This window comes from Oreochromis aureus, linkage group 3 (assembly GCF_013358895.1).
Source record: "Oreochromis aureus strain Israel breed Guangdong linkage group 3, ZZ_aureus, whole genome shotgun sequence".
NCBI lineage: Eukaryota > Metazoa > Chordata > Actinopteri > Cichliformes > Cichlidae > Oreochromis > Oreochromis aureus.
In genome coordinates, this window is record NC_052944.1 from 46,794,484 (window position 1) to 46,820,735 (window position 26,252).

General features: G+C 39.6%; 1 protein-coding gene across 5 annotated transcripts; it reads left to right on the plus strand.

Moving 5' to 3' along the window:
• Positions 1 to 1,443: 1,443 nt before the first annotated feature.
• Positions 1,444 to 25,377, plus strand: LOC116333368 (complement C1q tumor necrosis factor-related protein 3-like). Of its 5 annotated transcripts, none has more exons than XM_039610415.1 (6): positions 1,444 to 1,501; positions 1,585 to 1,696; positions 1,932 to 2,003; positions 4,633 to 4,704; positions 5,497 to 5,628; positions 7,272 to 7,885. In XM_039610415.1, exons 2-6 carry the CDS (start codon positions 1,636 to 1,638, stop codon positions 7,553 to 7,555), a joined length of 621 nt encoding a protein of 206 aa, XP_039466349.1. In that variant the 5' UTR covers positions 1,444 to 1,501; positions 1,585 to 1,635; the 3' UTR covers positions 7,556 to 7,885. The 5 variants fall into 5 exon arrangements, 4 of the variants coding, with proteins under 4 accessions (XP_039466349.1, XP_039466348.1, XP_039466350.1 ...); XR_005612632.1 differs by lacking the exon at positions 7,272 to 7,885 and adding exons at positions 22,922 to 24,822; positions 25,336 to 25,377 and having other exon boundaries at positions 1,467 to 1,696; XM_039610414.1 differs by adding an exon at positions 22,922 to 23,022 and having other exon boundaries at positions 1,467 to 1,696; positions 7,272 to 7,600.
• The last annotated feature ends 875 nt before the right edge of the window (positions 25,378 to 26,252 follow it).

Here is a 26,252-nt window from a genome sequence, read left to right on the forward strand (position 1 = left end):
GAAATGTATATTTGTGAATGTGGAGATGTTATATTGGTTTCACTGGTAAAAATAAATAATTGAAATGGGTATATATTTGTTTTTGTTAAGTTGCCTAATAATTATGCACAGTAATAGTCACCTGCACACACAGATATCCCCTAAAATAGCTAAAACTAAAAACAAACTAAAAACTACTTCCAAAAACATTCAGCTTTGATATTAATGAGTTTTTTAGGTTCATTGAGAACATGGTTGTTGTTCAATAATAAAATTATTCCTCAAAAATACAACTTGCCTAATAATTCTGCACTCCCTGTAAATTTAGAGATCTTGTTGCTTTCCTTGAAAAGCAGGTAAGAATTTCAGGTAAAGTGTCTGCCCCAGGACAGGCCCAACAGAAGTAAAGAAAAGCTCCTTATTAAAGCCAAGTTCAATAAGGAGAGATCTCTTGGAAGAATTGAACATGACTTATTGAGATAGAACAAATTATGTATTTGGCATTTGGACCAATGACCCATCATGGCAGAACAGAATTGCAGTGTGGATAAGATTTAGGACAGGACTCCTTGGAGTTTAGATGTTGGTGGTGGTGAAGATGAAGAGTGAGGCTTGAATGGATTGCTGGCTGAGGTGTCTGAGGTGGAGATGGGGAGGACAAGGGTTGCACGACGGAGAGTTTGAAAAAGAGAAAGTGACGGAAAGGGCCGATTTCAACTATGCAAAGTGGAGGTTGATTGGTTCAAAAAAGGTGGGCGAAAAGATGAATGGATTAGGGTAAGAGTGTCAGTATTGAGATTGATAGTGTAGGAAAGCAGTAGTCATGTAAAGAATAGAAAAGCAGCCAAACACCCAGGAAAGCAGGAAGATGAGCGATTACAGATCTTCCTTTTTAAACTTATGCATAAGCTTTATTTCAATGGAAGTTATATTGGAGCTAGTGTTTTGACTACCACTTCTCAGACTACTCAACATAAAAACAATCTAAAAAAGTTTCTCTGTGTTGTAATAATCACACTTCATTTTTTTATTTTTTTTTATTTTAGTTCATTTAAACACTTTGACCACAGCAGTCTACAAGAAGTAAAGGTAAGAGTGTAGACGTTTAGCAAAAGTATTGCATTACATGCAATTGTTAAAGAATTATAGTCATCTTTACACACAGTCTATACAGTTGAACTGTATGTAGTTGTGAATTTAAAAAGGCTTTTTTTCTTATTAATATTTTAATAAGATTATTCTGAATTAGCAGAATAGAACTTACAAATCAATAGAATTTCCAATGGATTTGCAAAGGCAGCACAAATGTTAACCCAGTTTACATGTTGTTGTGTCCCAGTAGACTATCTGAAAGCTATAAAGATTTTATCAGTCATTTAGTCAGCTATAATACTTAGGTGCTCAGCTATCAGGAAGTTATGAGGAGAATAAGGAAGTTACCTTGTCTTTGACTGTTTGCTCTTTGTACTTTGTAGAGCTTATTCGGGTTTGCAGATAGCACAGTTGTGCACCTTTCGAGACAGTAAGGACATCGTGTTTCCGATCTGATCTGTTTCCATAAATCAGATGGCGACAGATAAATATAATGACATTCTTGACCAGCAGATTCCACTCCAACAGCCTTGTCCAAAGGACATTCATGCTGTGCTGAGAGAGATGACCGCCTTGGTGGCTGAACAGAAGGTGAAGATCACATTTCTAGAAAAAGAGAATCAAGGTACAGTACTATGTCAGCCAGTGAGAGAAGTACCAGGCTAAACTGTTGCGTTATCAGTCTTACTTCATAAATATTCAGAAGCAATAAGCAACTATCATTTGTGGTTTTCTTTTGTTTGCTGAATAAAATAGTTTATTACAGAAATGTCGGAGCAATTTGCAACTGAATTCATTGTGCAGTGAAAAAAACTCACCCTAGGGCAAAATACAGAAGTTATTTATGCTGTACTTTTCAGACAATGTTGCAAAGCTGAAGGAACTGGAGAAAAAGGAGACAGAGATTGACAAGCTGAAGCAGCAGCTACAAGGTATTGTGTGGAATGTGTGGTATTTTTGAATTTTTTTTTATTTTTGAATATCTTACTGTCTGGTATGGAACCAAAGTGCTTAAACTGTTAAGAAGTAACAAGTTATTTTTCATTTCAATGCAACAACAGCCTTCAGCAGCAGAGCAATGCCTCTTTAATTCTGGAATTTCAGAAGATTACTATCAGAGAACTCAAGGAGGCCATAAACATTACACCCACACACTGCCTTACAAAAGTCAAACAAAGGACTTTCTATTCTGTAACCATATTGTCAAAGGCTATAAATAAGATGACCTACTTTGACCAATTTACAAATATTATCCTGTTATAACTATGAATTCAGCTTTTTTAGCCAAATCACAATAATAATTGGTTCAAGTCACTTTATATTGTAAGTTACAGACCCTACACTATTAGAGAGAAAACCCCAACAATCAGATTCTCCCTATGTGCAAGCACATGGCAACAGTGGGAAGGAAAAATTCCCTTGGTTCTGCCAGAGGTTTCCTGAAGAAACCTCCAGCAGAACTAGGATAAGCAACAGGCAGCTATCTAGGTGAGGAGAGGGAGAGAGGACAAAAGAAACACTGTAAAAGAGAGAGCCACGGTTTAATAATAACTAATGATTAAATGCAAAGTGGTGTATAAACACATAGAGAGTGAAAATAGGTGAGTGAAGATGAAACCCTCAGTGCATCTCCAGCAGCCTAGGCTTATTGCAGCATAAGTAAGGGAGTATTCAGGGTCACCTGATCCACCCCTAGGAAAGCTGCAACCACCAAATACCTGAAGAAACAAAGGCAAGACCTGAGGAGATATCTGACAGGGAAGAACACCTGCATCCTGCTGGTCATCAGATATCCCCCTGGGATAATAAGCTGGTGAAAACAGGAGATAGAAGTCACTGATATTAAGACGAGAAAGAAACTCTCCATGGAGAGTTTCAAGTCCAGCACCCTGAGACTGTATGCTTATCAGAAGGAAGATGGCCACAACTGATAGTGTTTTTAGTGAATACCTCAGACACCTGAAAGCCAAGAAAGAAGAGGAGTAAGAACAGGAAACATCATGGAAGATGATGCACAGCATGTACCACCAGCTGATAGAAGAAGTGGCTGGTATAGAGAAATCCTACCAGTGGCTGGACAAAGTTGAACTAAAAGACAGCACAGAAGTACTAATCATGGCAGCACAGGAGCAAGTTCTTAGTACAAGATCTATAGAGGCTGGGCTGGGTCACACCTGTCAACACCCCAGGTGCAGGTTGTGTAAAGGTTCCTTTGAAAGGAACTAGAGAAGACGTGGAGGGTGAAGGCAACTGTGGTCCCCATGTTAATCTGAGCGCTTGAGGCAGTGAGGAACAGTATGAGTACTGGCGGAGCCCTACAAAATGACTCCAACAGGCTCCACTAATGTGAATTTCTCTGACCAAACAATGAGAAACAGACTTCATCAGGTTGGCCTGACGTCCTTCAGTGCTCACTACTTGGCATCTGCCATAGAATACCATAGAATCTGCTTTTTACAGAAGAGAGCAGGTTCACCCTCAGTTGTGAAAGGGTCTGGAGAAGGTGTGGAGAACAACTGCCTGTAACATCATTCAGCATGACTAATTTGGTGGTGGGTCAGTGATCATCTGCAGACGCATATCCATTGAGGGACACACAGACTTCTACAGGCTAGGCAATGGCACCCTGACTGCTATTAGGTAAAGGGAAATCCTTGGACCTGTTGTAAGACCTTACTCTGGTGCAGAGGGTCCTGGGTTCTTCCTAGTTCATGAGAATGCCCAGCTGTATGCAGACAGTTCCTGATAGGTGAAGGGGTTAACCACTGATTGGGCCCCATGCTCGCCACGTTGAACCTCAGACTATCCAGGACCTCAGTGATCCCCTGGTTCAGACCTGGGAGGGAATCCCCAAACAATATCTGTTTTCTCATCAGGAGCATGCCCCATAAAAACTACTGAGTACCGAGTTGCTACAATTAAATTTCAGCAAAACGAACTAGCCTGCAGATATTTGGGGTGTCTTCAGCTCTGTGTAGGTTGATCATTTTCATTGCCATTAAACAATGTTGCATCCTTTCATTCCTAACACATTATTCAGTCCATATGAGTATACATATCCAGCATAATTATTTTCCCCATTGAGATGTGATCTGTTTTCAACGTGTTTCTTTATTTATATATATTTGAGCAGTGTATAAAAAATGAGTGTAAGTCAAATTTGTCAGGATAAAATCAAATAGAACCAAGCATTTTGCACTGAGATGCTGATGCTAACAAGGAAGAAGATCAAGACTACTGCCACTAGCACTGCTAAGGTTAGCTAAACTCCAAACTAATCTGACACAGTGTGTGTTTGTAACATTGTACATGGCATCAAGCGCACAACGCAACATTTATAACATGATTGATAGTGACTGAGAGTTTCATATATCTCCTAAAATAAACATGGAATATTTGTCCAGCCAAAGTTATATTTTCCACAAAGAATTCAGCTGTGACCCCTGTGTTATAGCTTCTATATCTGCCAATATGATGTTTCGCTTGGGTCAGAAAGATTAAAATTTTATCACCATTCAATAAGAACTGACAAATAAAAACTAAAATAACTCTTTTTCACAGACCAGGTAGCAAAACTGGAAGAACTGGAGAGGCAGACAAAGGAGATTCATGACATAAAACAACAGCTACAAGGTACTACAGATTCAAGGCTAAATTCAAGGCTTCTTAGACTTTCTACATTTCTGTATAAAAAAGTGGATTCAAGCTTTTACAGTGTTGTATAAGTCCAATAAAATAAATATTAATCGCAGCCATAATTTTTTTACTGATTAAAAAAATCTTATATCTGTTTGGGGGAAATTAACCTTGAGGTTCAGCAATGGCTGAGTGCCTTTTTTGCTTCACTGGGCTCTGCTAAAATCTCACCATCAAGGCCTATGTTTGTGGAAGTGGAGTCTTTCGAAAATTAAGGATATTCCTGACAAAAACTATCAACACACAAAATTCGGCATGAAACAACAAAGATGTGTTTGAAGTGAACAAATCAAAGTCCTGACCCTATACCTAAGGAATGTTGTGGCAGGATCTGAAGTGAGCAGTTCATGTGTAGAAACCCACTACCATCCTATAGTGAAGCTGTTCATTACAAGGGAATGGACTAAAATTTTCTCTAAGCTGATGTGAGCTGATCAACTTGCACCTGAAACACTTAGTTATGATTATTGCTGCACAAATGGGTCACACATTTTTATTTGCATTAATTTCTTAATGTGTCCTTGTTTTCTATTTTGAGGACTTAGATGTAGAAAATGATCCTGTAACTCTAACGTTAAGAAGCAATGAGCATTTTAGCTTCTGTGACAATAGATATGCTTAACTATCAAACCTTGCTTTGAGGGGAATTTAATATATTTGTTTTTGGGAGAAAAAAAATCCAAATGACATTATCCCTGTTTATGTAATTGACATGTCTGTCTTTTTCAGTCAAACGGGTGGCTTTCTCAGCCTCTTTGTTGGATAAAGGTGATGGCCACACTGGACCATTTAACGCCCACACCACCCTCATCTTCAAACGTGTTTTCACAAACATAGGGAATGCCTACAACCCACACACAGGTAATAGCACTGAATTTCACTTTCCCAAATGTTGATATTCTAGACAGGGAGTGCAGAATTATTAGGCAAGTTGTATTTCCGAGGAATAATTTTATTATTGAACAACAACCATGTTCTCAATGAACCCAAAAAACTCATTAATATCAAAGCTGAATGTTTTTGGAAGTAGTTTTAGTTTGTTTTAGTTTTAGCTATTTTAGGGGATATCTGTGTGTGCAGGTGACTATTACTGTGCATAATTATTAGGCAACTTAACAAAAACAAATATATACCCATTTCAATTATTTATTTTTACCAGTGAAACCAATATAACATCTCCACATTTACAAATATACATTTCTGACATTCAAAAACAAAACAAAAACAAATCAGCGACCAATATAGCCACCTTTCTTTGCAAGGACACTCAAAAGCCTGCCATCCATGGATTCTGTCAGTGTTTTGATCTGTTCACCATCAACATTAGTGCAGCAGCAACCACAGCCTCCCAGACACTGTTCAGAGAGGTGTACTGTTTTCCCTCCTTGTAAATCTCACAGTTGATGATGGACCACAGGTTCTCAATGGGGTTCAGATCAGGTGAACAAGGAGGCCATGTCATTAGTTTTTCTTCTTTTATACCCTTTCTTGCCAGCCACGCTGTGGAGTACTTGGACGCGTGTGATGGAGCATTGTCCTGCATGAAAATCATGTTTTTCTTGAAGGATGCAGACTTCTTCTTGTACCACTGCTTGAAGAAGGTGTCTTCCAGAAACTGGCAGTAGGACTGGGAGTTGAGCTTGACTCCATCCTCAACCCGAAAAGGCCCCACAAGCTCATCTTTGATGATACCAGCCCAAACCAGTACTCCACCTCCACCTTGCTGGCGTCTGAGTCGGACTGGAGCTCTCTGCCCTTTACCAATCCAGCCACGGGCCCATCCATCTGGCCCATCAAGACTCACTCTCATTTCATCAGTCCATAAAACCTTAGAAAAATCAGTCTTGAGATATTTCTTGGCCCAGTCTTGTGTGTCTTGTTCAGTGGTGGTCGTCTTTCAGCCTTTCTTACCTTGGCCATGTCTCTGAGTATTGCACACCTTGTGCTTTTGGGCACTCCAGTGATGTTGCAGCTCTGAAATATGGCCAAACTGGTGGCAAGTGGCATCTTGGCAGCTGCACGCTTGACTTTTCTCAGTTCATGGGCAGTTATTTTGCGCCTTGGTTTTTCCACACGCTTCTTGCGACCCTGTTGACTATTTTGAATGAAACGCTTGATTGTTCGATGATCACGCTTCAGAAGCTTTGCAATTTTAAGACTGCTGCATCCCTCTGCAAGATATCTCACTATTTTTGACTTTTCTGAGCCTGTCAAGTCCTTCTTTTGACCCATTTTGCCAAAGGAAAGGAAGTTGCCTAATAATTATGCACACCTGATATAGGGTGTTGATGTCATTAGACCACACCCCTTCTCATTACAGAGATGCACATCACCTAATATGCTTAATTGGTAGTAGGCTTTCGAGCCTATACAGCTTGGAGTAAGACAACATGCATGAAGAGGATGATGTGGACAAAATACTCATTTGCCTAATAATTCTGCACTCCCTGTATCTTCTAACACTTGACTTTCTACTAAACATGACAAAAACAAATGTCCTATAGGTATTTTCACCGCACCAGTGAGAGGAGCCTACCACTTTGAGTGGTACATAGGTGCACATGGAGATGCTTCGCATGGTACATGTGCTGTGTTGTTTAAGAATGGAGAGCACATTTTTTCAGCATGGGAACATCAGCCATCTCATTTTGGGACTTCCTCTAATGCAGCCACACTGGTTCTAGAGGTTGGAGATCAGGCGTTTTTGCGCCTCTGGATTAACAATAAAATATACGACAATCAAAATCACCATTCCACCTTCAGCGGTCATCTGATTTTCAACATGTGAGAGGGAAAAACACATTTTTTTTCCCTTCAGCTGTTTCAGCATCATGTGAGTTCTGTAAATCTAACAATTTATTGACAAAAACATTTATTTTCAAGAGAGGTGAGATTGAAAGAGGTTAGAGTCCCCCTGGCTTACCTCTGTATATCTGAGAGAGAGTAAAAAGACTTAATATCAAACTTTTTTTATGTTTAGAGTGACAAGAGTGCTATAGGAGAGTTTATCTGTATGTGATTTTGCTAATAGTTAATTATGCTTAAATCCAACCACAATATAATCAAAAATACATTTAATCAAAACCCAATCAATAAAGCTGAATGACAATAGAATTAATAAATAGAATTAAATGTTTCTAATATCTGAGTCTTGACCTTTTGACCCTTTACTGTGATTTGGTGAGTCTGTGTACTTCTGTGCTGGGATTTTTTGTGCCAACTGGGAAGGCAAACATGTCACAAAGAACATATCTTGTCTGAGGCGTTTAGTGCTTGGTCAAAATGACTAAGCAAACATTCAGAGAATGTCTGACTTTAACGTGTATAATATAAAGAAGAAGTTATATTGACTGAAGTTATATTGTGATTGACACAGAATTATGAAAAGAAAACCATTGTATTATGCATTCCATTGTAATTGAGTTAAAAAGAGATCATGTTGGAATCATACAGAATTATCATGCTTGTCTGATTGAGCTAACGATAAATACTACGGAAGTAGAATAAGCTGAATGAAAAATAAGGGAAATTGTATTCATATGTGATGGAAATAATGATAGAGCATTTTAAAGTACAACATAAAACACTTCATTGAATAAAATGCAGTGAAGTGATTTTAATATTTGAATTTTGTTTTAAATCATGTATGTAAAAACTCAGAGAGACAGAGAGAAGCAGCAGATGTCAACAATGTTGATTAGATATTAAAACAGGTGATGCCAGAATTCATCTTGGGAGATTTGAAGTCCAGAAAGAGAGGTGGAGAGAGGATGGCCAAGTGTAAAAGTTTGGTGCAAAAGAGGAAAGTTGTTCTTCCTCTAGTTTCCTTGTGGTGAGCAGAACAGAAGATCCGGCCCTTGGAGTCCACAGTTAGAAATTACAGCAAGAAATACAAGAGGAGAAACTACTGCCTGAACACTGTGGACTCACATGGTGGTTTTATATTTGCCTTTTTCTCTGCTCATTTTTGCCGTATTTGAATATAAATTTATAAGGATTTGGATTTCCATTGTTTCCTGCTATATTACAACTTCCAATGACTTGGTTCCCTTCCTACTGGATTATATCACCGTGGAACAGAGATAAGTGCATCTTCAGGCCTGGATGCGCCCATTCTCTTCTCAACCTCCCTCTTCTCAAAACCAGCATTTAACTCCGAGTAGGTTAATTAGATATGTATGATTCAAGTGATTTGATTATGCGATTATTATTATTATTATTATCATTATTATTATTAACTGGAAATTGCTTTGCTCCTGCTAAACTGACCTAATAAAATATCCTGTCATCAAATATCCAAGTCATCAATCTCCCATTCCAGCTTATTAATGAACCATGACCCAGAGAGAGATTTCATTCATTTGAAAGCCTGATGGTTAGCCCTGTCCACCCTAGCTGTAAAACTCAGAAACCAGTCTTATTTGTGATCATCTATCGTCCACCTGGGCCTTACACAGAGTTTCTGTCTGATTTCTCAGACTTTTTATCTGATTTAGTGCTCAGCTCAGATAAAATAATTATTGTGGGTGATTTTAACATCCATGTAGATGCTAGAAAGGACAGCCTCAACACAGCCTCAAATGGCTTCTCTTAATATATAAAATAACTCACCCACCACTTTAATCACACTCTAGATCTTGTTTTAACATATGGCATAGAAACTAGGGCTGTTCGATATAACGACATATATCGGATGACGATATAAAAACATCTATTGTTTCATTTTACACTATCGTTTGTTTCATGGTGTCGCAAAATAAACTGTTTAAGGCAATATTTTTCACGGTTTTGATGGTCACTGTTCTCTCGTTCGCTTATATTTAATATAACCACACTACAGACGGACAAGCGACTGTTTTTATGCGTTGTTGTTAACAACAACGACGGTAAAAAGCACCGCGTATCCGCTTGTTTATTTTCCACATAAACCTTTCACAATAAAGCTCAAGAGCCTGTTGAGACTTTTCAAAATAAACTAAATCACGTGAAAGAGTATGCAGTGTTTACGGATGAGAAGCAAAAAAGAGCTGTCAGGTGCTAAAAATTAAACCTTAGACTGAAACGTTAGCACAGGCTTTTCTCCGCAGCACGCTGTGTAATAAATACTCACAAAGACAACGGCGGCTGTTACAACTTATGTCTAAAAATGTATAGTTTCATGCATCGGTTAAAACACTCGACTCCAGGTACAAGACGCCCAGCTGGAAACATTTCACACAAGTCGAGCTGCCCGAGATTCACAGAATTTACAGAAAATGTTAAATTTTTGCCATTTATATTGTTATCGGGACGATAGATGTCTTATATCGGGATATGAGATTTTGGTCATATCACACAGCCCTAATAGAAACTGAACATTTAACAGTGTTTCCTGAAAACCCTCTCCTGATCATTTCCTGATAACATTTAAATTTACAATAATTGATTACACAGCAGTGGAGAGTAGACTTCATCACAGTAGATGTCTTTCTGAAAGTGCTGTAACTAAGTTTAAGAATATAATCCACCCACTGTTATCATATTCAATGCCCTGTGCCAACACAGAGCAGAGCAGCTACCTGAACGCTACTCCAACAGAGGTTAATCATCTTGTTAATAATTTTACCTCCTCACTACGTACGACTCTGGATACTGTAGCTCCTGTGAAAAATAAGGCCTGAAATCAGAAGTACCTGACTCCGTGGTATAATTCTCAAACACGTAGCCTAAAACAGATAACTCGTAAGCTGGAGAGGAAATGGCGTGTCACAAATTTAGAAGATCATCATTTAGCCTGGAGAAATAGTTTGTTGCTTTATAAGAAAGCCCTCCACAAAGCCAGAACATCTTACTATTCCTCACTGATTGAAGAAAGTAAGAGCAACCCCAGGTTTCTCTTCAGCACTGTAGTCAAATTTTAACCATTAGAGAAAAGATGACTCATAATCATCCCACAGATGTAACATTATCTACAGCTACTTTCAGTACCATTGATATTCATTTAGAGTCTTTTTCTCCAGTTGATCTTTCTGAGTTAACATCAGTAATTGCTTCCTTCAAACCATCAACATGTCTTTTAGACCCCATTCCTACAAGACTGCTCAAAGAAGTCCTACTATTAATTAATGCTTCAATCTTAAATATAAACAACCTATCATTAATAATCAGAAATATACCACAGGCCTTTAAGCTGGCAGTAATCAAACCATTACTTAAAAAGCCATCTCTTGACCCAGCAGTCTTAGCTAACTATAGCAAAGCAGGTAGTTTATTTCAACACTTTGACCACAGAAGTCTACAAGAAGTAAAGCTAAGAGTGTAGACTTTTAGTTTTTATTCAAGGGGTTTCGCAAAAGTATTGCATTAACGCCTGAAGAATTACAGTCATCTTTATACACAGTCTATACAGTTGAACTGTACATAGTTCTAAAATCAAAAAGGCCTTTTTCTCTGAGGTCCAGGCTATAATTGGCCATTTTTAAATACTTTTGATTTTACTTCTATCTTTCATTTTAAAAAACTATTTATCTTGCCTTGTTTGGTATCATTCTTTTCAGTAAAGCCTCACCACTTATTTTTTCATTTTGACATACTGTATTAACACAGTTGATCTAAATTCAGACACAAAACATAAAATCTGAGTAGAAAAAAGTTATATTTTTTACTGTAAAAACCACAAACATGTTTAACAAATCATTTTCATAGCTTGAAATGCAAGTTTAAATTGCAAATTTTTAAAACGTATGCACAAATTTTGCAAACAACAAAGTTATATGCAGCTCTCTATCCGTCCAAACAGCTCTTACAGGTTAGCCTAGCATCATAAAATCCTTCCTACATTCATTTCCTTGGACCTGCTGTCCAGCCTACTAAAACCATCCCTCCATCTTCTTCCACTTATCTGTGAAGTTGTCACTATATCAGTGAGTTACAGAAGAATCAGAAGGAAAGGATTCAGTAATGAATGCGTTTGGATTCAGTGATCAGTCCTGGAGTCTGGACTGCTCTGATGATGCTCCTCAGTTGAACTTATTCAATGAAATCATCTGTGTCATTTTCTCCTGCTGTGAACTCAGGGATGCAGCTCTTTACCTAAAAATGCAGCCAATGCCTCAGGTTTTTTTTTTACATAACTATCTATTTACAGAACAATCAGGTTTTCTGCATCAAATAAGATGCCATGCAAATTACTTGTGCCACTCCAAAAAATAGTTTTTGTCCACTATAAGACAAAGGAGAGCACCACAGGCCTAAACCCTGCAGGTCTGATAACAGGAGGTGTATCACTCCTGTTTTCCATGTGGAGACAGTGTTTACACTGCAATCTGCCTTTAGTGGCTTTAAGGCAGCAACTGTGACATTCACTAGTAGAACTGACACACAAAACACAACAACGACTACATTACACACTAACTACACAAGACAATACACTAACTATAGACTCCAAACACGCTAGACGTCACAAATCTTTCACGTTTCAAAACTCGCTATCTCTGTCTTTCACTTGCTCGCTCACTCGCTGCTGTTACTCCTAAAGCTTCTCCCTCTTCCTAAACAACCAAATGTCACATGTTGCCATATTTTTTTCTTTTTGCTCTCAAGCGGAGAGTGCTTGCTAGCGCTGTCCTTAGAAAACACAGTTTTTAAAGTTTTTTCCTGCAGTAAACATGACAATAGTATCCAGGAAAAAAAACACTGTGCATATTTTTTTATCATAACTCTGGTTTTGGCCTATCAACACAATTTAAAAACTGGTATATAGTTTGAAGTATGCACTTTCAACACAAAGTGAAATGGAGACTCTGGGTATGACAGGGGATTTCTTTAAATCACCCTGCCGTTCTTCAGCTGAGACATCTGAGTTAGAAAACACAAACACTGCAGAAGTTTTTCACTCGTGAGTGGGCAGTCATGGAACGCAAGATCTGCGTCTCATCACTGTCTGCGTTCTTTATTTATACAGTTCTGTGTGTGTGTGTGTGTGTGTGTGTGTGTGTGTGTGTGTGTAATACAAAGATAACAATGTCACTCAGAGCAGCGGGTTTTTCCCTTTTCTACATCTGTATGTTCTTGTAAAAGAGCTGAGGTTTCACTTCTCTACATCTAAATGTTCTCTGAAAACAGGAAGCGGTTATTTGCTGAATAGGTTCATGTCATGGTCCTGGGCCACGTTGGCCCAGTATTCTTAGTTTTCATGTATTTTGTTCCTTATTTAGGTCATGCTTCCTGAGTTGCTCTGTTACGTTGTTTCCTTATGTGTTTTTCCCCTTGTGACTCTTACCCCCTGTGTGCCCCTCTGTGTATCTGTGAGCCCTCGCCTCTCCTTGTGTTTTATTCCATGTTTTCCCCAGCCCGTTATGTCTGTGCTCTCCCCGTGCTCTCTCTCCTCCTGTCTGAACCTCTGTACTTCCTGTTTTACTTTGACAGTCTCCCGTCAGTGTTGCGTTTACTCCTGCCTTGTCTTGTTATGATTATCAGTGTCACCTGTGTTCCTCGTGTGCTCCCACTTCCCTCGTTAACCCTCTGTGTATTTAGGTCTGCGTCTCCCTCAGTTCTGTGTCGCGTTCTCCCTCATAGCTGTGTGATTCTCCCTGTGGCTCCTTGTGCTTTAGTTTTCCCAGTTTAGTTTTGTATTGTTTTTCGTGCTAGCCTGCAATAAAGCAGTGTTTTGAGTTCACTTTTGTCTCGGTGAGTTTTGCGTTTGGGTCCTTCTCTTGCCTACACACAGCCGCACTGTGACAGTTCATCACAATTTACTAGGTGAAAAGTCACATAGACATGTGCTTAATGAAAGGATACATTTCATGTAGCTGATCACATATATACAATTTTCCTTTCACATTCCGCCCTGTTTATCAGAGGAATGAAATGTACAGTAAGTGACTACTTGTCTTTCACATTCTTAGTTACTACATCATTAGCACTTCATCTTCATGAAACAAATAGGAAAAGAAGTCTTCATGATCTTCATTGATTTCAGTACATCTGCGTATGCTGTGAATGATAAACTCATCATCTGTGAAATTACAGCTTTTAAACAAGGAATAACATAAGTAAAGAAAACAAAACCAGTTATTAATGCTCAGCATGTGTGAGCAGACGTAACAGTCTTTCTCTGTGGTTCTGTTAAACACGTATCTGTATCAGGCATTTTTCATCCAAGGATGGATGTGATCTTGTGTCATGTCCATTAGGTGTAAGTTGTCGTACGTCCATCTTCTCTGTCTGCCACGTAGCTCAGCTGCTGTTGGCATCAGCTGGGATCCTGTAAGGGTGAGCTTTTGTAGTCAAGGTAACCAGGAGGGTTCCCCTTCACACCTACACACACCTTCACACCTGGCTGCCTAAAGTTGATCAGATAGAGATTGGAGTGCGGGCTTACCCGACGGGGGCCCAAGAACGCACTTGCCACCCTCACCCCCGAAACAACCAAGCGTAGGTGAGGCTTTCCTAATGTGCTTCCTCCTTGGTGTCGGGGCTTCCCGGGACCTCAACCTTTTTGCAGTGGCTCTGATGTATCCAGGAGGGTCTCTCTGCAATTTTACAGGCTGTGGGTGTTGTCAATAACACTTGATATGGGCCCTGCCAGCGAGGCAAACTCCAATTTTTCCTCTGGAGCACACGTAACAGGACCCAGTCACCTGGTTTCAACCTGCAAGAGACTGAAGAAGAGCCGTACGGCAGTTTATTGTTCAAAACAATATCCTTATTTTCTAGTAGTTTTGCCATCCATTCTGCCAGAGTTGTTTCTCTGACAGATTTGTCTAAAGGTTCACTTTTTGCAACTGAAATTGCATCTGCTTTTTTCACTGGATAAATCTCTGGCCATTTTGTGAATACGTCTATAATTACTAGAGCGTATTTTGAGCCTTGACTTTCACTTAATTCAATAAAGTCCATGTGAATGGTGTGAAATGGATGAGGTGGTGTGGGGAAATGTCCTCTTTTTGTCCTCAGATTGCCTTGTGAGTTTCAAAATTTAGAGTATAAAAGTATGTATTAATGACCTGGACTATCCCCCCTGAGGACACATGGGTCACCCCATGTGTCACTAATGCTGCTGTTCTGTGCAGGGACTTGGGGAGTATTGGTTTACCTTCAAAAGTCATAAGATCATTTTCTAGCTGCGCTCCACACTTTAACCATTTCTTCTGTTCTGTAATTGCTGCTGCTTTTTGTTCATCTTTAAGTACATCAAGTGGTATTTGCATGGTGGATGCAGACATTAATGTGTCTACAGTTTGTTGTGCGGCTAACTTAGCTGCTTGATCTGCAAAGTTATTGCCTTTAGTGACCTCTGAGTTGTCTTTCTGGTGTGCAGCACATTTACACAATGCTAACTGTTTTGGCAATGTTATCACTTCTAACAGTGTTTTCAGAAGATTTCCATGTTGTACTGGGTGTCCAGTAGATGTAATCATTCCTCTGTTCTGCCAAATTTTTGCAAAGTGATGTACTGCTGAAAAAACATACTGACTGTCAGTATATATATTTATGTCTTGGCCAGGGTGCAATTCACACGCACGTATGACTGCTGTTAGTTCTGCACTCTGTGCAGAGTGTCAAGATGTTGGCGCTTTCACTTCTATGACTCTATCTGCTGTAGTTACTGCATAACCTACACAGTTTCGTCCTAGGCTATTTTTAGACGCTGAGCCGTCTACAAAAATGTCAGTGAAACCAGCTTGTGGTGTGCTATAAATGTCAACACGCGGCTTTGTCTCCTCATCTAACTTTGCATACAGCAGTGTGAATGACCTCCTCCGGGTGAGGCCAGAAGTGTGCTCGGGTTCAACTTGCAACATTTCTCGATTCTAATGTGTGATTATGACAATAAGATTCCAACATATGAGAGCTGTCTCGCATGTGTCAGGTAAGACAAATTGGCTTAGATTAAAATTTAAGTCACTGTATGGGGTACTCTGATGATCAGAGTGTGCCTTAAAACAATGTCGGCTGACTTTTTTACTGCCTCTGCTGTGGCTGCACAGGTTTGCACACACGTGGGCAGGCCTGACGCAACAGTCTAATTTGCAACAGAGTAAAATGCAAGCGGGCGTTTATTTTGTCTCCAAATGCCCGTATTATAACTGCTTTAATGCAACCTGCTCCTCCATCCACATGTAAGTAGAAAGGCTATTTTCAAGTTACTGAATGCTTCTTCTGCTTTCTTCTTTGTAGATGCAACACTACATTTTGACTTAAGGCATTTTAGGCAATTCCTATTTTTTCAAAGAATTCATACGTGTCACACATCTTACATATTTCAAACTTTTAAGTTAGGATTAAAAACTTTGCATTGCTTACAGCTCTAAAACTAGGCATTAGTAAATCATATGTCTAATCATTATGTGTCATTGTGATCCACAAGTATGATCACAAATTTGTTTTTCAAACCAACAAAACAAACAAACAAAAACAAATTGCCGATGGCATGAAGGCTTTACACACATGAGTCAGGACACAAAAAGAAAAAAGAAAAAGCTGCTGCCAGAAACAAAGCAGAAGTGTGAGGAAAAAAACTGAGCTCACAGACAGCTGCATGTGTGAGCTTTAATATGCAGCTTCTGCTCTAAAAGACAAATAAAATAAAAAATGTGTAACTTGCTCATCAGCTTGGTAGTGTCCACATATTTAATTCAGCTTCTCAAACCTGTAGCTTTAGCTGTTATATACAGGGTTTGGCTTATTAGTTGTTAGTATAGGTGTGCTCTATATCTCAACAATGTCTCATCTAGGATGACAGGTTTTCAAGCAGGTCAAGTGTCTCTATGCACCTGATTAGATTAGGTATTTTCCTTATTTTCTTCAGCTCATATATCATTATACTGAATTTGAGCAAACGTTAAGCTTGAATCAGACTACTTTTAACAATTATCCACCTCACATCATAACTGACTGAGGTGCCTCTTATTAATAATATTATGTCATTATTAATGTTATTATTGTTTTGTTTTTCCTTTTTTTATAACAGCAATAGTATATTACAATATTTTATTAGTATATTCCACTATACTACTAATATACAATAGTTTATTATTTTATATTTTATTATGTATCCATCAAGGGCTGGGGGTGATCTGCAGCTTCACCCCCCAAGTTGGAGACATTTTCCTTTTCACACACTTTCCTTGGCTGAACAATGACACAGCCTTAATATACCTTATGCATCTCTCTATTTTATTTAATATGTTTTCGTGTGAATTATCTGCTTTCATTCATTCTATTCATTCTGGGCATGGTTGTCTACCCAATTTTGTTTCATTTGTTAATACCAGTTAACAGGTTGTTATCCTTCCTATTATTAGTTTGAATACAGTAGAGATAAGCTCTAATTTAATTTAACCTTTTGTTTATTCCATTTCATTCCTCTTGTATTTATATGTATTCAGTTGGGTCTGTATCCAGCCCTTTTTAAACTTTGATCTCTAATCTTTTAGTTGATGAGAGATTATTATGTTCTTCCTAGTCTGAACTGCTTCTTTGTTTCTTACAGTCACGTAAAAAATGTCCCTCTTTTCCACACCTCCATGATGCAGTGCTAAAGCCACTTTTTGATGTGTGTTTAGGTTTACTTCTACCTCTTGCTGTTCCACTATGCATTCCTCTGTCTTTCTTTTGGATTAGTCCTACTCTGGTTTGTTGTTTTTCTAAACATTTCTCATCAGGTGTTAATTTTGCTTGTTTATTCTCCATTCTCAAAGATTTTGCTGGGCCGTCACTAGCACGCTTGACTTCAGAGTGGTTTACTGATACGGCCTTCTACTTCATTTCTAAAAAATGAAGCGGTATCAGTTTTACGAGATGAAACTCAGCCGTTCTCCTTTTTCACCAGTACATGAGCCTCAGCAAAGAAAACAATAAAAACAATGGAAGTAGTTCAGCAGCGTATTGTGCTGTAAAATCAACTTACTTCCAAAACATATATACACAAAACACATATACATACACACAGATAGACATTTGCGCACTAATTTGTCACGAAGTATTTCATGGTCACTTCTGAAACCACTCTAAACACAGTTCCTTGTGGCGAACTTAAACCTTATTTGTCACGAAGTATTTGACGGCTACCTCTAAAACCACTCTAAACACAGTTCCTTGTGGCAAACGTAAACCCTATTTCACGCGTTTATTTCTTCAAACCCTTGTGGCGGGTTACACCCCTTTGCGCAAAACTTAGACCCTTGCGGCGGGTTAGACCTAAAAAGTGTTTTTTCACCCTCAGTCGTCTTTTGCTGGTTGTTCAGGTCATCTGGATCCCAACGTCGTGGACCAGAATTAAATCACCGGCCTGGACCCGAATTCAATGTCCCAGGACTCTCACCTCTACCTGGAGAGGACTGTCAACAGACTTCGGTGCTGGCTTTCCTACGACGTCAGGATGCAGCAGTCAGACCTTATTGGAGTCAGAGAAACGTGTCTGTTGTTTCCATCGCTAGGCTCGAAGGACCAATTTAAATGACAGGGGATTTCTTTAAATCACCCTGCCGTTCTTCAGCTGAGACATCTGAGTTAGAAAACACACAAACACTGCAGAAGTTTTTCACTCGCGAGTGGGCAGTCATGGAACGCAAGATCTGCATCTCATCACTGTCTGCGTTCTTTATTTATACAGTTCTGTGTGTGTGTGTGTGTGTGTGTGTGTAATACAAAGATAACAACGTCACTCAGAGCAGCGGGTTTTTCCCTTTTCTACATCGTATGTTCTTGTAAAAGAGCTGAGGTTTCACTTCTCTACATCTAAATGTTCTCTGAAAAGAGGAAGTGGTTATTTGCTGAATAGGTTCATCACAATTTACTAGGTGAAAAGTCACATAGACATGTGCTTAATGAAAGGATACATTTCATATAGCTGATCACATATATACAATTTTCCTTTGACAGGGTGGATACATCTTTTTGCTGTGTGGTCTTAAATTGGTCACATGATACGACCCCAGAAGGTTATTTTTTATTAAAATTACTCTGAATTAGTGGAATAAACTTAAAAATCAATAAAAATTTCCAATAGATTTGTTAAGACAGCACAAATGTTAATCAATTGTGCATGTTGTTGTGTCCCAGCAGACTATCTGAAATCTTGTGGTGTCAAATTTCTTTTCTTTTGTATAGATCACTTTAGTAATAGTAAAATCACTTTCTCACTTAGTTATATCCCACATAGTAAAATTGGTATGGCCCGGATCTGGCCCACACAATGTGCTTACACATGGCCCACATACCGCAAAGAGTGACGGCCCTTTGGTGGCCCAGATCTGGTTTGCCAGAGGTGGCCCACACATGGGCCAGGACAAGGCCAGTTGCAGACACACTGGTGGTGCTGTGCTGGCCCATGTGTGGATTACCTCTGGCAAACCTCATCATCTTTACGTTTTAGTGAAACCGTGAAGGTAAAAGTCTAAGTATTATTCTTTATCAGTGCAAACAGCTATTACAGGTTAGCCTAGCATGTTTCCTTGGAGCTGCTGTCCAGCCTACTAAAACCATCCCTCCATCATCTTCCACTTATCTCCAAAAGTTGGATCTGTTCATCTGGACGTAGCGTTTGATGGGAGAAACGTTTCGTCACTCATCCAAGTGACTTCTTCAGTCTCAGCTGACTGCAGGTTTCCCCAAACCTTATAAACAGTACATTTGCATAATGACTGAAACCAGCCCACTGAAGGAACAATGGGCTGTGAGGTCAGTTCCTTAATCATAATTATGCAAATTCCCAAATGATGAGGATGTACACATCCTGGACAGGGAAGAACGCTGGTTTGAGCGCGGAGTCAAGGAGGCCATTTACGTGAAAAGGGAAAGACCATCTCTGAATCGAGGAGGGGGCCTAAGGGTACATCTTTCGCCATTTTACAATGCTGTGATTGCAGCCATTCCCCAACACTCTGTGAATGGTACTCATAGCCATTGATCAGTGTTCATTGATCAGTGGGTTTTGGTCAGTGATTGTTGATCAATGGTCATGGGAATTTGCATAATTATGATTAAGGAACTGACCTCACAGCCCATTGTTCCCTCAGTGGGCTGGTTTCAGTCATTATGCAGATGTACTGTTTATAAGGTTTGGGGAAACCTGCAGTCAGCTGAGACTGAAGAAGTCACTTGGATGAGTGACGAAACGTTTCTCCCATCAAACGCTACGTCCAGATGAACAGATTCAACTTTTGGAGATCTACTTTCCTGGATGATTGAGAATGCATCAAGACGTTCTTCCACTTATCTGTGAAGCTGTCACTATACCAGTGAGTTACAGAAGAATCAGAAGGAAATGATTCAGTAATGACTGAGCATTTGGATTCAGTGATCAGTCCTGGAGTCTGGACTGCTCTAATGATGCTCCTCAGTCTAACTTATTCAATGAAATCATCTGTGTCATTTTCTCCTGCTGTGAACTCAGGGATACACTCAAAGCTCAAATCCAAACCACTGAAGAAACTCTGCTGGAAGGATTCAGCATTGATTTAAAAAACAGTAACAGTTTATGAAATGAAGTCATCAAAATGAAGCAACTTGTTTCAGATATTTAGGATGATGAACATTTCTGCCCTTTACTGAGGCCACTTTGTCCATTTAATGAAAGTATCATGAACAGTTAGCTGTGACATCATCAGTACAGAATAGTTATGGTGTAACCAAACTGTTTATGATATTTCATTGACAGCAGTTTAAGATTTGAAGGACGTCTTATTTTGTTGAATCCTGCTGTTGACGGGACGAATCAAATGCAGTTTGGGAAATGACAAATATTCATTTTAATCCTGCACACATTTGTTTGATTTGATTTCTCATTGGAGTTTTTTTGGGGGGATGGGTGGAGAAAGAAACACAGCAAAGATCGTTTAGAGGCAGAATAACACAAGTCAAGACAGGATGGTGTTTAAAAAAGCCCACAGGTGTGGAGTGGAGCTTGTTGTTGGTGTCCCTGTGTGAAGAAACTTTAAGTTTGCTGTGTTTCCTCCTTTAATAGTTTGTCTTTAGGAACTTTACTGTTTGTTCAGCTCATGTTTGATTTCTTCACACAACAAACTGTGTGTGTTTTCTCCATTAAAGTCAGTGTGTCATGTTTTCCTGGCTAACATCAGCTGTGTGTCTTGAACTGGGAGAGAATGTTAACTGGTTCTTTATGTTCATGTAAACAGCTGTAGATAGAGAGAGGAAAATGACGGATTTTCTCTGTTTTCATACATGGAGTTCCAAACTAGATGTAACATGTGTGACTCTGTTTCAAACTAGTGCATTACAAACTATTGGCTCTGCTCTATCACACTGTTTATGGTGGAACAGGTTTCACTGGTTTTAAACTGGGACTCAGTTAGTTGTTGGTTGGTTGGTTGGTTCATCACTCAAACCATTTAAACATTATCACACATCAGTCATCAACTTTCTATTCAATAGAAATCACAAACACTTTTGCATTTATTCACAGTATATTTTCTGTATCATTAACAGATATTTTCTGTTCATAGAAAAATGTAAAGTTCTCTTTATTTTACAGGCACTTCTTTTCACTGTAACTCATTAAATGGACTTCTTTATATTTCTATACAATTACAAGCTAAAATGTGAAAATTCAAACGTACATCTTTAAATGATCTGTGCTTCGTAAATGACAACATTGGAACAACTCATGTAAAATAGTCTTTGATTGTCTTCAAATCACAAACTAAAGTCAAATCTAATGACAGCATCCATCTGCTCATAACATGACTAAACAGCTGATACATGAACAAAATCACTCACAAATTTTTTGATTTGGACTTGAAATCAGTTCGTGCTCATGTAAATGTATTCATATACATTCATGCATGAAAGTGTTTTCTTCAAACAGGACACCTGACAAACAACAAATGTCATATTGAACAAGATTGTCACATTTAACAATGTCCAGAGTAACTAAAGTTAGAATCAGTGCTGTGCTTGTTTTGGCTCAGCCAAACAGTTAAGTGTGCTTCACATCCATGTGTGTCCACTCATGATACAGTACACACAGGTAGTCAGTTAGAGCCAAAAAGCCACCTTTGATTACTGAATGACATTCACTTCATCAATGAATCCCAGTGAGAACTCTTTGGGCTCTTTACCTTACAATATAACGAGCTTTGAGACTAAATGTGTTTGTTAAATGGTGCTGTATGAATAAAGCTGAACACATCTAAAGAAGGTGTTGCTGAAATGTGGGTTTATTAGAACAGGACAGATGGATGAGCACAGCCCTCTCAGCACAGGGCTCACTGGATGTTTTTAGACCAAACTTCAAGATCAAAGTACATTTACTGGATTTGTTGCTTTTCAAAGACAGTTAAGAGCAAAGTCCAATTAGAAGAGCTTGTTCTGATGAAGACTTTGAACCTGTAAACAGCAGCTAAGTGAATAAAGATCTGTGTCCACCGACCCTCGGCAGTGACAGCACTTAAACATCAAAATCCTCCATGCACACCTTTTTCTCTGCTGTGCTCAAAATGCTCTCAGCTGTTAAAGTCGAGGTGAAAAGTTTGACATATTTCAGCACTATAAAATGTTAGAGAAGCCTCTGAAAACCAGCTCAAGGTTACTTCCCAAGCAAAAACCTCTGCTTGTCCTCACAGAGCCTCAATCACAACAAATAAGAAAATAACAACACAAGTGAGGACAAAGTGACACCAGAGGCTGGAGAACAGCAAGCATGAAGTGACCATTGTGTGTGCACACTTTCTCTTGGTCCCACTCTTCATATATCAGTGTGACAAAGTCCTGAATACAGCCTCAGTTTGCATGTTAGTCCACCAAGTTCCATCTGACCTTTAAAGAAAACACACTCAGCTTTTCCTTGGATTTTCACACTTGTTGGCTTCATACAGGAACTTCAGCAGTCGCAGTTAACGTGTGGCTGTTTTGCTCCTCCATCACAGCCAATCAAAGTTTAGTATTGAGAAAAGTGAGGTGGGAAATGACTATAAAACAAAGTGAATTTATAAATGCTACCATTGAAAGAACAGAGTTTTGGTTTTGCTGAGATCTGCTGTGGATTATCATATTCATTTTCCTATAATACATGTAGAGCTGCACACACATCACAGCATTCAGGTCCAATAGAGGCAGTTTATAACTAAAGTAACAGACATATTCAAGCACAACATGAAACTCTCCTTGTTTTTGTAGAGAAGCTGATCAGGCTGTTTCTTTATTCCCTTAGATCAGCTGCACTGGATCATCACCAGCTTGGATCTTCATCCTTTTTCACTCAGTCAAGTCTTTCCTTTTGTTGGCCGTTCCTCTGTACCAGAAAACCAAAGTGTGTCATCACAGCTAAAATAAGGGAGATTTTTCCACTTTAAAGTGCTTCAATTAGTGATAGCTGTTGATCCACACATCAAATCATCTCTAAGGATCTGAATGTTGAAGACAAATACACAAATACCTCTGCTTATTATGAGGCTAAAAGCTTGATATAGACATAACAGTTTATAATATGTCAGTAGCATATAACAGCCCTGCACACCAGCACTATGCTTATATTAGACTTTAATCAACATATAGTTATGATTTCATCACATTAGCTCACAAAAACATTCCACTAATGTAACCTTATTGTTTTATTGACATATTGGATTTGTATATGGTGTGTTTGGATAAATGATGTATCACACTGTGAGGTGTCCTGCAAAACAAACTAACACACTAACTTTGTGTTCTTCAAATACTGAGGAGTTTTTGTTGGGTTACCAGGTTAGCTTGTGTTGGCTTTTTTATATGAGAGAGAAGACAAATACGCTCCAATGATACGTTTTCACACTTTATGATCAAACAGAATTTCAGATGAGTTTTCCACGGCTCCATGGACCTCCATCTATCTGGCTCCAAGACAAAGGCTGCCTCACCCAGGCAGGAAACACTTTTACTGCATGTGGTAAAAACTGAATGTTAACGTGATCGCTCAACAGCTGGAGGAAAGCCTTTAGACCCATGTACGGCTCACGTTTCATCTCCTGCACCTTTCCCACATCTCCCTACATGGAGATGTTGTTTCTCATATCACCGTGGCAACCGTCTCTGGTCCTCTGGTCAGGCCTATAGAGTTAGAGAAGGGGGTGTGTCCTAACAGCTGAATTTATAGGCCTGTTTTTCTCTGGGAGAGTCAGTCTCAAAGGTTTGGACTTTCTGGTGTCATCCCGAGTCCAGGCAGACCATCTTCAGAGAAGACAGCTTCTCTTTGTTTCTGTCTTTTAGTATCTGAGTGTAGCAGTCCAAATCCAAAACCATACTACGATGCACATCTGTCCGCAACAAAACACAAATATGTGACACAAACCACGAGGCAGCTATGCAATATAAAATAATGGGGCTACATGAGCCTTAAAGTGTTTAGTAAAGCGCTGTGTTGGACTGGTGCTCATGGCCAGAGTTAAGTTACATCAAGTGTAGCAGAGATTTGCTGCATTTCAGCTGATAATGCTTAGATTGATTCACTCAGTTCAATCTATATACCAACGTTCTCCTGTCTAGTATAAAGATTTGATAGTGTGCTGTCAGAGTAGGGGATGGAAATCAGCCAAGGTAGCTTGTGAAACATCTGTTTCCATCTTGTTGAGTTCAGCTTTTTAAATGAACAAAGAGCAGCAGGTCAGCTGATCACAGCCTGTACAGAAGCTCACATTAGAAATCATTGTGAGCTGTGATTCAACTCCATGCTGAGGCACTACAAAAGGTCTGTTTGTGTACACATGAAACCTCCACATGTGAGCCTCTGTGAGGCAGTTAGCTGGAAGGCTTCAAAGCCTGATGAAACTTTATCTCACCATCACAGGCGGAAACACAAACTCACTCACAATGAGCACAGTGTTTCCAGACCAATGTAATTGATTACTTTTCTGTGATTATTATTATTTTTGAGTCTGCTAAATGTCTTTAATAAAATCTCCTGCAGTTAAATTGTGAACGTTCCCTTTTGAACCCTTTGTGAAACAGTAAAGGGATGAATGTGAGTATTAATGAGTTTTAGTGTAAATGGCTCTTACAGGTGACTCCAGCCTTTCAAAGTAACAATCCCTCGAAGCGACTGTCCAGGCCTCTAAAGCCATCCCAGCTAACAAGTTGGTAAGTCCATTTAAAGCAGGGGTCCCCCCACCCAGTCCACGAGGGCCGGTGTCCCTGCAGGTTTTAGATCTCACCCTGGTCGTTGTGTCCTTGGGCAAGACACTTCACCCGCTGCCTACTGGTGGTGGTCAGAGGGCCCGGTGGCGCCAGTGTCCGGCAGCCTCGCCTCTGTCAGTGCGCCCCAGGGTGGCTGTGGCTACAACGTAGCTTGCCATCACCAGTGTGTGAATGTGTGTGAATGGGTGGATGACTGGATGTGTAAAGTGCTTTGGGGTCCTTAGGGACTAGTAAAGCGCTATACAAACACAGGCCATTTACCATTTAATATGATGGTTGATAATTACCAGTTTGATTATTTCAGTCAGAGCTGAATCTGCTCAGAGAAACAGGAAAGAAGAACTGACACCAAGTTACTTTAATTCTGTCTGCACAAAGTTAAAGCGTCACAAACCGTCAGTGTGACATTACATTAGTGACAGAGGGCTCTTATTGTAAAAATCTGTCTGCGCTCAGGTGAAGCCCTGGCTTTCCAGGAAGCAGCTGAACTATAAGGAAGTAAGTGGAGCTTGTTGTTGCTGTCTTTCCTCCTTTAACATTTTGTCTTTAGGAACTTAACTGTTTGTTCAGCTCATGTTTGATTTCTTCACAACAAACTGTGTTTGTTTTTATTTCCGGTCTCTCCATTAAAGTCAGTTTGTAACATCAGCTGTAACATGGCTAACATCAGCGGTGTGCAGCTTAGTTCCAGCACGAACAGCACAAATCTGCCGCTCCATAGTTCACGGTAACGGACTCACAGCTGGACCAACCAGGCGGAGTGTGTCCGCCATCATGAACTACGTTTGTGTTTGTGTACTTATAGTTTGTACTTTGTAAGTTCACTCAGAGTCCACAGAGGATGCAGCGTACGTGATGATGTCACAGCCCTTTACCTCCTTTACTGTCACTGTGATTAATATTTACACACCAGACACCTGCAGAGGTCTGACGCTAAGCTAGCCAGACAGCATGCTAATGCTAAGGTAAATCAAAGAGCTCTTAAGTTACAAAAAAAAAGTAAAGAAAAATAATTGTTTGTATAAAATCTATCTCTGTGACACCTTTTATAGTGAACTGATGAAAGCTGTGTCTCAGATGGAGTGGATGTTAGTCCAACACATCAGACATGACCTCTGCAGCTCTCGATGTGCACATGAAGGATCAGTGTGAAGACAGAGAGGAGGGAGTCCCTCCCTCTAAAACCACTCTGTGTGGGGAATATGAGAGCCAGACCAAAGCTCAGAGGTGAGATGACCATCTCTAACTGTCCATGACGCTTCTCCATGTCACAGCTCAGCACTCACATCACTGCTCCATCATTATTCACAGGAACCAACCTGGACCTCCACCCAGCTCTGTGTCCTCAAAGAGTGATGCGTTTAAACGTGTTG